This window comes from Dendropsophus ebraccatus, chromosome 6, assembly GCF_027789765.1.
Source record: "Dendropsophus ebraccatus isolate aDenEbr1 chromosome 6, aDenEbr1.pat, whole genome shotgun sequence".
Classification (NCBI taxonomy): Eukaryota; Metazoa; Chordata; class Amphibia; order Anura; family Hylidae; genus Dendropsophus; species Dendropsophus ebraccatus.
In genome coordinates, this window is record NC_091459.1 from 13,607,085 (window position 1) to 13,620,830 (window position 13,746).

At 38.4% G+C, this 13,746-nt stretch overlaps 1 protein-coding gene across 1 annotated transcript in view; it reads left to right on the forward strand.

Annotated features, from left to right (window-relative positions):
* CSMD1 (CUB and Sushi multiple domains 1) overlaps positions 1-13,746 on the forward strand; it is a 946,348-nt gene that overhangs the window by 813,895 nt on the left and 118,707 nt on the right. The window contains exons 42-45 of the mRNA XM_069973446.1: positions 2,458-2,646; positions 4,800-4,977; positions 8,705-8,850; positions 9,629-9,709. Of these exons, the coding sequence (XP_069829547.1) occupies positions 2,458-2,646; positions 4,800-4,977; positions 8,705-8,850; positions 9,629-9,709 (594 nt within the window). The remainder of the gene's footprint in view (positions 1-2,457; positions 2,647-4,799; positions 4,978-8,704; positions 8,851-9,628; positions 9,710-13,746) is intronic.

Sequence of the window (13,746 nt, forward strand, 5' to 3'; positions counted from 1 at the left end):
TGATCATGCTGAGGAAAACATCCATCTGAATTGATTAGCTCAGTGTATGGATTACATTCTCTTGCATCCATGGTCATTTTGCTACCACTGTGGATTACTGATAATTTCTTGTATGGAGCAAGCAGCTAGACTGAAACCCATTATTTACATGTCTATTATTGAAATAAATCATGCAATCAGGTAAATATTCAATTTGGAAGACCTTAATGTGAAATGTTAGCGAACCATGTATTATAAATAGGTATTCCCAAGCAAAGCGCGCCCGCCCTTTAAAAAAAAAAAAAAAAAAAAAATATTTAGACCTTGTTCTTAAAAAGGAGAGAAAAAAGGGACCTGCTTAATTTTTGGGGGTGAAAAATTCAACTAATTATAAATAAATAAAAAAATGTAAGGTTTTATTAGGAGCCAACAGAGGAGGATTGCTAGCAGACTATAGATGACAGTACTATGGACACGCACTACAGATTATCACATCTTTTTACCATACTTTCTAAAGCCTATGGAGATTTTATTTCAAGACATACCCAAAAGTGATTTGTACTAGAATAATGTTCCACGGCCGTTGTTTGTACAGTACGTCGTGTGAACATAGTCTATGGACGGCTGACATAATAGGACATTTAATGAATAGATCATCGTTGCTGCCAGCTAAAGCAGTTCACTTTAAGGTTAAAATAACTTATTTCAAAACAAGAACATACAAAACACACAAATGATCACCACCAAGCAAAATGAACAAAATGTATCGGTCCATCGCAAAGTGATAGGTATATCGTAAAGTATAGGTACATCACATTCCAAAGAGAAACCTGCAAGATTGCTGTCACTGACTAGGTCAGGGCTAAAGACGTGGGGGAGAGAGGATTGGGAGACATAAGAGGGGGGTCCGTGTAGCTGCCTATATGATAAGAGAAAGGCAGCAGTCAAGCAGGAAAGAAAAGTATATAAAATGATTCATCCACTCAGCACCTTAAAAAACGTATTCATACTTGTCCTGTAATGAATGCAGCCTTTTCATTTGCTGTAGAATGTCACATGGCTTACAGCTCACTCAGCCAATCAGAGCTGAGCAAGTTGATTCATCTGACAATGTAGTAGAGGGGACTAGCCTAACTCTTGATGATGACACAAGATGGCACTGACAGAAAATCGTGTGGTCGACAGTGATTAGGTAAGTATTAGTTTACTACACTTCTGTGTAAAAGAGAGAACGATCAGCTGATGAAACAATCACTGACTGATCATTTCTTTAGGTCCTAGCCTATCAACAATTTTGGGCAAGGGCTGCATGGACATCGCCAGTGATGTCTGTGCAGCTCTTGCTAAAAAATAAATGAGCCTTGCAATAGGCTCACTAAATGAGTGCCAATCTAGCAGATCAGCGCACGTTTACATCATTGATCAGACCTTCATTGGCCTTACTCTTGCTTAATTTCATCAGTGAACGATGTCACCAAGGCGGGGCTTAACAGGGAGAGGGTGAATGTACTGTAAAGCCCCACCTAGGTTACACTGTCCACCAAAAAATTTAAGCGATTTTATAGCAGGAACAAGATAGAAAGATACAAATTTGCATTGATTGTGGATTCAGTGTGAAGAATTGCACATAGAGTTACAGGATGACAGTATCACTTTAAAACAACTCTGTACCCACAATCTGACCCCCCAAACCGCTTGTACCTTTGGATCGCTGCTTTTAATCCAAGATCTGTCCTTGGGTCCCTTTGGCAGGTGATGCAGTTATTGTCCTAAAAAACAACTTTGAAACTGGCAGCCCTGTGCCAAATGGCCATGGCCTAGATTGTGTGTGCATTAGGCTGGCACCCCCTCTCTATCCCTCCTCCACACCCTTTTCATCATTAGAAATGCTCCAGGCAGATTGTCTCCTATTCATCAGCTGTGTCAGCCCAGCACATGGGCTGGATTGTTCAGGCACCTGTGCAGTGTTCAGGCAGGAGACAATGTTCTAGGAGCATTCCTAATGATGAAGAGGGTAGGGAGGCTGGATGGAGGGGGTGGTGCAAAGTTAGGGCACAGATACTCTAGGCCACGGCCGTTTGACACAGGGCTGCAAGTTTAAAAGTTGTTTTTTTTAGGACAATAAATGCATCCCCTGCCGAACGGACCCCAGGACAGATCTTGGATTAAAAGCAGCTATCCGAAGGTACAAGTGGTTTGGGAGGGACAGATTATGGGTACACAGTTGCTTTAGGTAACTCAGAGCTCTATATACAATGGCTGTATACTGATTGGACTTCCTAATGGTATCAACAGGCAGCCAATATTTAAGTAAGAGAAGGGAAGGGAAGAGACATTTTACATAATCTTCAGGTTCTCGGATCCATTTACGTCTTTGTTTCTGCCTTAGCTTATATTTATTGCCTGCCTTGTAAACACTCGCACTTCTAATATTGGCTATCACTTAAATTTATTTCATCTGTTGACTTTCTTTCTCAGCTTATGAATTGCAAAATTGTCCAGATCCTCATCCATTTAAGAACGGCTACATCATTAATTCTGATTATAGCGTGGGACAATCAATAACTTTTGAATGTTATCCAGGATATGTTCTGATAGGACATGATGTTCTCACTTGCCAGCATGGTATTAATAGAAATTGGAACTATCCTTTTCCAAGATGTGAAGGTAAGTGCATTATCCTAAGAGCTTGTTTGCCAATTACCTTTTGTTTTTTTTAAGCATCGGTCGAGAACAATGTGGAAGGGCTATATTTTTAGAAGGAATATTTATTAATACCGGGTCGGAAAGTAGTGAGTGCTGACTTTGTAACTTACGCAAATAAAGCCACTCTTCTCCCCAGCAGTGTTTTGAAGTGGATTGTTCCACCTGTATAAGGAGCATAGCTTTCCTAACAAGCAATTATTTATTGTTGAGGAGATTAACATTAGAACTTGCACCTTCTCTCTCCGGAGAACTAAATATGATGCCATAAATAGGGCTATTTGCTGCGTGATTCATTAGCCCTAATGTTTCATTATGGTGGAAGTATTCAGCAGTTTCTCATAGCGCAATGATTGTGTCTGTGTTTTATGCTTCACAAAACCTTTGTTGCTAAGGTTAATAATCTGAAGAAAAAGTAGTCAATAACTTTGTAGTCATGAAAATAAAAAAATAAATAAGTAAAAAAAGCCGACGATAATGCTCATTTTATAGTGCGAGGCTGCAATGGAGTGTAACACACTGTACTTTCATTTAAACAAAACTAATGACTACATTAATTATTTGTAAAGTGGAGCACAAACGCTTTTAGAAGGAAGGGAAAACAGAATGTTGCCTTTTTGCTTTTCACTTTGATTCCACCTTTCTAGATTGTTAATTAGAGGAACTTTTTTTTTTTTTTTTAAATGATATTTATGAGACTAGGCCGAGTTTCTTAAAATAATATCTGTCCTTGTAATGATTAATGATTTGGCTAATGACGCTAATTGCTATCACAATTAAAAATCTTCATTTACTAATAACTTCAAAGCGGAATTCCAGCTGAAGGCTACAAAATTAGACTTTAGCATTGCTCTATGGGTGGTTTGCTCTTTTTATTTTTTTTTCCTTTTTAAACTATGTGCTGTTATCTGTGGCTTAATGATGATTAATGTGCATGGTAGCACGCCATAGTCGGGTCTTCTTCATTAGAGGTGTACTTAAAGCAAATTTACCACTAGGTACTTCCCTTTGTGTTTTTTAAATAAAAAGACCAACGCTGGCATGAGGATGCCATTTTTTGAACCGCTGCCTTAATCCCGCGCACGGAGCTGGTCTATTCCCGACCACCGACCCAGCTTGAAGCACTGGGGGTGGGCCTGCTGGCCCCCAGTGTGGCAAAACTCTCTCCCATCTGTGACATGGCTCCATTAGAATTAATGAAGCCACGTCACTGAGGGGAGATCATCATACTAGGGGCCAGCGGGCCCACCCCCATTTCTTCATGCCGGGCCGGTGGTCGGGAATAGACTGATGTTGTGCGCTTGAACTGGAGGGTGGTTCAAAACTAAGCATAAGTACTCTTGCCTCACTTAGCCTGGCTCCATTTGCCTATTTTTATATAAGGCAGAGTGATCTTGGTGACAGATACCCTTTAATATATAGATATTTAGGGCAACTTAGGCGACTGCTATACTTTTTAATGTATTAAAATCAATGGTGCCACGTAACAGAGGGTAGATTATCACACTGGGGGCTGACGAGCCTGCCCCAGTGCTTCATGGGAATAGACCGGCGCTGTGTGTGGGAACTGGGTGGTGGTTCAAAAAAAGAACAACGGCGCTGGTATGCCCCCACCAGCACCCTTCTAGTCATTTAAAAAACACAAGGTGATGTAAATGTACATAACCATGGCCCTGATTCTTTTGAAGACAGATGAATAAACTAATAATGACCCGGAACTGTGTGCGGATCTAAAGTAGCAGGAAGGCCTATACTACTGACACAGTTCTCTCTGCTGCCACCTCTGGCCGAGACATGAACTGTCCAGTGCAGCAGTTAATCCCCATAGAAAACCTCTCCTGCTCTGGACAGAGGTGGTGGCACAGAGCACTGTGTCAGACTGAAAAGAAAACAACATTTCCTGTAGGACATAAAGCAGCTGATAAATATGGGAAGACTTGATATTGTAAATAGAAGTAAATTACAAATCTATATAACTTTATGAAACCGGATGATTTGAAAGAAAAATATTTTTGCTGGAGTACCCCTTAGCCGACTGTTATACTTTTTAATGTATTTATCCTTTTTTTGTATTCTTGAACCCTATCGTCTATTAATATGTAATGTTTTTATTTTAGCACCTTGTGGATATAATATCTCATCAGAAAATGGGACAATTTATTCACCAGGATTTCCAGATGAATATCCCAATTCAAAGGACTGTTCTTGGCTCATTTCTGTCCTACAGGGTCATGGGGTTTATATTAACTTTACTTTACTTCAGACTGAACCAGTGAATGATTACATTGCAGTATGGTATGTGACCCATCGTAAATAAATTGCTTTTAAATTGATTATTTTTTCCTTGACTCTGCAACTATGTAATGGATGTTGGACTGCAACTTGACATTTTTAAGAAGTAAAATAATAACACATAAGGTCAGAACATGAATTCGGAAAACAAATCAATTTTTATAGATACATGCATAGAACAAATTAAATAAGTAATCAATCATCAACATTTTACTTCTCTGAAACTCTCACATCTTATTAGAAATTCTCTCGGAAAGATGGTTAATATAGTATGAAATGCCTTACAGTTAGTATGAGAACTGCATTTCTCATGTCACCATATTGATTGCTCTTGGAAGAGTTAGAGGCATTTTACGGATGACTAAAATGAGCAGAATTGTGAAATAACACATATAAAAATTAAGCATATGGTACTCATAGACTGAGGCAATGCACAATCATAATTCCTTATGATTTGTATTATAAGCGATGTTAACTGCTGTTGAACTATAACTATCACAAAGTTCACATACGGTATTGTATCATTTAAGGTATGCTTATATCCGTAATCTAATTTTAACATCTAATTTGACAGTAGGTTTTTGGTGTACAAAATGTTTAGTATGGTACCGTGTTATCCAGAAAAATCCATATAGTGGTAAATACTTGTAATCAAAGTATTTTAGGAGTGATACTTTTATTGGCCAACAAAAAATTGTTAGAGCTGTGAGCTTTCGGGATTCACAAGTTCACAAATGAATGACTTACAGAAACAGCACAACATTTTCGGGATGCTACAAACAAGAGAGAGACATCTGTGAAGATCCTAAAAAAGATTGCTGCTGAACTACAACCAATAATCCAGAAGGACAACAGACTGAAAGAGATTTTCCCAGATTTACCTTTTCTTTCATTCAAACAGCCACCGAATTTAAGAAACCTCCTTGTAAAAAGCGCTCTGACATCAACAACAGAGCCTGGCACCTTCCCTCGCAACAATAGAAAATGCAGCACATGTCCCCACATACTACAAACACAATCCGCATCCCCAATACACAGCAGGACTATACAATCACCAATGCTTTCTCATGTACATCCTCCAATGTCTACATGATAAAGTGTACACGATGCCCCACAGGGATTTACATTGGGGAAACAAAACAGAAATTACAAATTAGAATGAACTTACATAGACATACAATAAAAAGAAGTCTCAACACCCCTGTAGGCCAATATTTTTCAGGACTGGACCATAGAATAACAGATTTTAAGGTTATGGTCCGCAAAGGTCACTTCCAGAGTGACAGAGAGGGGAAAGTGTGGGAATTCAAACTGATAAAAACATTCCAATCATTAACACATGGACTAAACCTGGCACCTGGATTTATGACCCACTACATGGACACACTCCACAGATAAGACTGAACGGACCAAGAATCTTGGACTTCCAAATAAGCTTTAATTTACAACAAGTCCTTTTTTCATTGCCCTGGCTTATCTATGTACTGTATATACCCCCTCACCCCCCCCCCTCCCGAATTCACAGATGTCTCTCCCTTCTTGTTTGTAACATCCCTAAAATGTTGTGCTGTTTCTGTAAGTCATTCAATTGTGAACTTGTCTGACGAAGGGATCTTGTGAATTCCGAAAGCTCACAGCTCTTACAACTTTTTGTTGGCCAATAAAGGTATCACTCCTAAAATACTTTGATTACAAGTATTTACCACGATATGGTGTACATTGAAAAACTGCACAAACAAAATGGCAGAATATATTATATATATAAACATTGGGGGAAATTTATCAAGGGGTTTGCTCCTATTTTTTTGGTGAATAGTTAAATTTTCACCGCTATTTGGTCTAAGGTTTATTTATGAACCAGTATTTGACAGGCAAATATTTTTAAGATGCAACTTTTTTTTAAATCTGCTTGTTTTGAGTATTCACCCAAAAGTTTGCACAATCCAGGATTTACTCAAAAAAATATCATCTACAAATTTTTTTTTTAAATTGCCAAAACTGGTGCAGGCCTCAGTCTGGTCAGTACCAGGTGAATATGCTTGCACAATTTTTTGAAAATATTCTGAGAATATTTTTTTCACAATTTTTTTTATAGTTTGTTAAATTAGTCCTATTTGTCTGCGTAAAAGCAAACGAATACTCTGTAGAAAAATTGCATTGTTAGGCTCAATATTAAATGTCCCCCTTTGTGTTTTATTTTTTTCTTAGTTTACAAGATAACCATTCGCTGGTAAGGGATAAACATTTTCCTTTTTACTTACGGATGATTAAATCCTATCCTAGTAATCTAATTTGAATTATATTAAAACACAAAGCAATCAGAACACAAAGTATATAGGAAAGCTGCAATTCATATCATGATTATACTTTATTGACATAAGAACAAAAGCCGTACCCCAAATTAACAAATTCCATGATCCAGCATATAATAACTGGTATTTGGTCAGCCATGTAATTTTCACGAGACCAACCACCACGGAACTTGAAGTAGGTTTATGCAGCCCTATCTTAGGATAGCATAATCTAGTGACAGAGAAGCTAAACCGAATGATGTATTACTGACATTCACTGAAATTCCAAAAACCTTACAAATTGAAAAAGAAAATAGATTAGAAAAAAAGAACATCAAGCCGAACAGAAAGATGTATCTTTTACATTGTTCTGTGCAGCTGATCCAGAGATCTCCTCCTCAATAACATGGACAATAAGTAGTCCTCTCCATTATGTGCATGAGCACAGTAGTCCTGGATATTCATGAGAAGCATAAAACTCCACCCACCAGCTGTTGATTGGAAGTTATCTGCCCATGCTGTGTATAGACAGTCAACTGTCAATCAGCAGCTGGAGGGCAGAGGGAGGGGTGTGGCAAGAATCCTATTCTCCTGCATATTAGGATAACGGCTGAAAAGAATGATGTAAGTAATACATTAATACATACATCTGTTCAGCATTCCTTCTCATTTAAGGCAGCATAAATCTAGTGACAGATTCCCTATAGAGTTAAAGATCACCGAAATAACGAACATTTCAATGATGCCTTGTAAAAGAAAAAGTAATGATGGTTATAACTAGACATAGTATAGTCTATGCTGCTACTTAACAACTGCAGCATTTACTGAGCATTGTATTTCAAGGTTCTATTCTATTTAGCAGGCTATACATTTTCCATAGGGCTCATTGTATTTATAAAAGGATTTAACTTGGAAACTCTTGTGTGATCTCTGTTAAAGTCAAATACTGGGCTTATATTAAACTTCCACTACTAAACCTATAGAGTAGACTCAGGTGGTCAAAAAAAGACTTCTGAGAAAGCAATGAAAGGTCGTGAGTTAAATGATTTTCAGTAACCCCTTGCTAATCTCTGATGTACTTGAACACACATCACAAAAGAATGAGGATTCAGTTAAAATTCAGACATTGCCGCCTAGGAAGGCAACATAAAAGGAATTTTAGATGCTGTCAAAGGTCTCCAGGATGACAACATGGAACTTTTTTATATTCCAATTCAGTAACAGTTGACAACTGAAGTGAATGGTGCCTGAAGAATGCAGTTACAAAATGCAATGTACTGTATTATGCCCAGTCTCTGTATGTGATCAGCATCTTGGGAGGTTTTACAAAAATAACACAATGAAATAGAACATCATGAAACAATTTTAATATATTATGTGCAAGCATAAAGACTATTCAATGTTTTATTATATTTTCCATATATGTTTTTAATTTTTAGGGATGGAGTCGACCAAAATTCCCCTCAGCTTGGGGTCTTCAGTGGAAATACAGCTCTAGAAACAGCATATAGCACATCCAATCAAGTGCTGATTAGGTTTCACAGTGACTTTTCAAATGGAGGGTTCTTTGTCCTGAATTTTCACGGTCAGTTTACAGTACTGCATTATTTTTAAGTATTACCATCAAAACATAGTAAATAGTTTTATTGTGATCAATTTCTTAAAATAATGTAAAGGTGCATGATGCAGTATGAGGCTATGTTTCCACAACGTATTTATTCAAATAATAACGGCTGTTGTTGCAGATTGCAACACCGGCCGTTATCAATTGAATAAATACATTGCATTTACTTCTATGAAATTCCGCCCGGAGTATATACACATATAAGATGGCTGGGATTCTGTGCGGCTGCACTGAAAACTGACATGTCAGTTTCGTGCTGCCGATATTCATTGAATAGCGGCCGCACAAGATTGACAGAGCACACAATGTAACGTGCGGCTCTGGCCACACTTTACATTGTCGGCTATAGTGATTTAGAATGCGGGCACACCAAAATAAAAACAAATGAAGCTCATCTGGCTGGTACTCAGTACCGGCCGCCGTGAGCTTCACTGGCAGCGGCCGTTCTGTTACATGGTCGAGTCACAGAACGGCCTCTGTCTTACATAGTGTGAACCCGGCCTATAACATTAAGCCCATAAAATGTAAAAAATCAAGCAACAGATGCTTAGCAGCATTACTAGTAGACAGAAAGCCTGTCTGTGAGTAAAGAAAATACTTTTTCAATATTCTGCATTAGTATAAGAATATTCAAGAATTTTGAAAATATCCAACACATTTTACCATATATGCAATGTGATACCTACATTGCAAATGTGATTGCAAATTAACACCTGTTTTTTTTTTTCTTCCATTGCAGCTTATGCATTAAAAAAATGTCCGCCACCAGAAGCTGTGTCAGAAGCTGATATCATTTCAGATGATGATGACTTTGAAATAGGTATTGCATCTTAATCTGCCTTCGTCTCTTTCTCATACTGCAACGGTTTCCTGATTTCATTATGTAATCTGGTGCAGCTAATTAACTTGTAGAGGATAAATGTTCAGATGTGTGAATGATGAAGTTGTGATCAGTAAACCATGATGACTGATGGTCATTGGCCTTTTAATATATGGCTAGCTTTAGCTGGATACATACATAGAGATTGTGTTCTATACCCCAGTTATGATCTAACAATGTGGAAAATTTATCATTCAGTGTTATAACTGCATTGGTTTATTTTTATGTGCGTCGGCTTATATTGCAGGGTTCAGGGTGGCCAATGGATACACAAAAATTTCGTGCAATTTTTACATTTTGAACAACAATAAATTAGTCTAATACAACTGCACAATCTTTCCATTCAGTTAGGTGAATAATAATAAAAAAAGGCTATGTTCACACTATGTTTAAAAAGCAGAAAAGGTGTCTTCTTTTTCTTTTAGGCTATGTTCAAACTATGTATGTGTGCGGCTGTATTTTTTATGCGGCTGGAAATGTGCGACTGAAACTACGGCCGTGGGAAAAAATAGACATGCGGCTGAAAACATACGGTCATTTACTTGGAAATCTGGTTCAACTAAAAATAACAAATAAAATCTTTAGAAAGTGATGCAAACACCTCTGGATGCATCTGGGAAAGCAGGGAAACAGTTTACAGGAATCGCTATTACCGGAGTTTGCGATCCTCTGCAGTATGCCGATGCAGATGCCTCTCATGGTTAATATATTTAATTAATAAAACACATTTTCGTTGTAATAAAGTCCCTTTCATTGGTCAATAATTAAATTTAAACGAATCCATCATTGTGCAATTAAATATACTGTTAAAATAAATATATATATAAATAAATGTATATTTATATATATATTTATTTTTTGACAGTATATTTAATTGCACAATAATGGATTCGTTTAAATTAAATTATTGAACAACGAAACTGATTTTATTACAACGAATATGTGTTTTATTAATTAAATATTATATAGTACAGGAAGCTCCAGTAAGCCGTTAATTCATATTGCCGGCAATAGAGCATTCTGTACTAATCATCACTTTACTTTAATGAAAACATAAAATGTTTCTTCTAATTATGTTATCACAATAGCATTATTAGAAGAAACATTTAGAATTATATGTGCGCTCAGCTGATTGGCTGATTATATGTGCGCTCAGCCAAAGAGCCGGTCCGCAGTATAGTGACTTCATTGTGCTGCGGACCAGCGAAGAGGACACATCGGGGTGAGTATAGAGCTCTCCCCACCCCCTCCCCAGCACTGCACCCATCTCAGTAAGGAAGGGGGGGGTCACTTAACCCCTTCCTTGCTGGGATGGGTGCAGTCTGACATCAGTCTGGCCCCAAGGGGTTAAGGGGGATGAAATACATCCTCCCTTAACCCCTTGGGGGCCAGACTGTAAGCAGCGATCTGTAAAGATGCTGCATACTGTAAGGAGCACAACACCGCTCACAATGATGGGTGTTGTGCTCCTGTTTGTGTTTTTTTTCGTGTGTTTCTCCCTTTTTGTTTTTCAGATATCGGTATCCAGTGGATTACGTTGGATTCCGTGGACTACATCGATGACCAGCGGTTGTTTGGTGTTTTTATTTGAATAAAAAAAAATTTCACTTGTGTGTTGTCTTTATTTCTTTACTTTATAGACTTAGTAGTGGAAGCCATCTAATAGACGGAATCCATTACTAAGTCGGGGCCTAATGTTAGCCGGTATAAAATGGCTAACACTAACCCCCCATTATTACCCTAGTACCCAATGCCACCAGGGGTACTGGGAAGAGCCGGGTGCCAGTGGTCCCGGAGCGTCAAAATTGGCGCTCCTGGACCGGGCGGCAGCAGGCTGGTAAGATTTAGGCTGGGGAGGGCCTAAACCAATGGCTCTTCCCACCCTGGTGTTACCAGGCTGCTGTCGCTTGGTTTTTAACCCGGCTGGTTATAAAAATAGGGGGGACCCTATGCGTTTTTTTTTTTTTTTAATAAATAAATAATTTAAAAAAAAAGCATAGGGTCCCCCCTATTTTTATAACCAGCCGGGTTAAGAACCAAGCGACAGCAGCCTGGTAACACCAGGGTGGGAAGAGCCATTGGTTTAGGCCCTCCCCAGCCTAAATCTTACCAGCCTGCTGCCGCCCCAGTCCAGGAGCGCCAATTTTGACGCTCCGGGACCACTGGCACCCGGCTCTTCCCAGTACCCCTGGTGGCATTGGGTACTGGGGTAATAATGGGGGGTTAGTGTTAGCCATTATATACCGGCTAACACTAGGCCCCGACTTAGTAATGGATTCCGTCTATTAGACGGCTTCCACTACTAAGTCTATAAAGTAAAGAAATAAAGACAACACACAAGTGAAAAAATTTTTTTATTCAAATAAAAACACCCCCACACCCCTCATTGACCATTTTATTAAAAAAAAAACACCAAACAACCGCTGGTCATCGACGTAGTCCACGGAATCCGACGTAATCCACTTGATACCGATATCTGAAAAACAAAAAGGAAGAAACACACAAAAAACACACAAACAGAAGCACAACACCCATCATTGTGAGTGGTGTTGTGCTCCTTACAGTATGCAGCATCTTTACAGATTGCTGCTTACAGTCTGGCCCCCAAGGGGTTAAGGGAGGATGTATTGCATCCCCCTTAACCCCTTGGGGGCCAGACTGATGTCAGACTGCACCCATCCCAGCAAGTAAGGGGTTAAGTGACCCCCCCCTTCCTTACTGGGATGGGTGCAGTGCTGGGGAGGGGGTGGGGAGAGCTTTATACTCACCTCGATGTGTCCTCTTAGCTGGTCCGCAGCACAATGAAGTCACTGTACTGCGGACCGGCTCTTTGGCTGAGCGCACATATAATCAGCCAATCAGCTGAGCGCACATATAATTCTAAATGTTTCTTCTAATAATGCTATTGTGATAACATAATTAGAAGAAACATTTGATGTTTTAATTAAAGTAAAGTGATGATTAGTACAGAATGCTCTATTGCCGGCAATATGAATTAACGGCTTACTGGAGCTTCCTGTACTAATTAATATTTAATTAATAAAACACATTTTCGTTTTAATAAAATCAGTTTCGTTGTTCAATAATTTAATTTAAACAAATCCATCATTGTGCAATTAAATATACTGTCAAAAAAATAAATATATATATAAATATACATTTATATATATATTTATTTTAACAGTATATTTAATTGCACAATGATGGATTCATTAGAATTAAATTATTGAACAATGAAAGGGACTTTATTACAAAGAAAATGTGTTTTATTAATTTAATATATTCACTATTAGAGGCATCGGCATTCGGCATCATTGCCGGCTATTTTTGAAGTACTCCGTACGGACCGCCTGTCAATCCACGGCCGCCTTTCCAGCCGCAAACAATGGTCTTGTTCATTTTTTACGGGTCCGTTTACGATAGGGCCGTAGATTCATACATAGTGTGCACTGTTCAGCCGTATATCGTATACTTTCCAGCGTACGCATGAACCGGAAAAATCCGGCAATACAGCCGCACAGATACATAGTGTGAACCTAGCCTTAAAAAGACTTCCTTTTTACTGTGATTTAATTGACTTCAATGCAATGCATTGAAGTCAAAGGAATGAAGGACGTCTAATGCACACAGTGTATAAAACGATGGACGTTGTCTGCGCAGACGTCAAAATAATGATAATAAGGTTTAATTAAGTAGACAAACTGTATACAGAAGGTTACATTTTGAGTAAGGCTATATTTTGTCTTTTAGTATATACTTTGTTTTCTGGATATATTACAGTCAAAGGCTATGTTTAACGTCAAAAATAGAGAAAAGGCGGACGATTTTGCTATTTAAAAAGACGTCAGTTTTTGCTGAGATTTATTGACTATAATGCAATGCATTGAAGTCATTGAAAAGAGGGACGTCCAATGCACACAATACTGTATACTGAGTAACAGATGTTATCGCCGCGGACGTCAAAATAATGATCATGA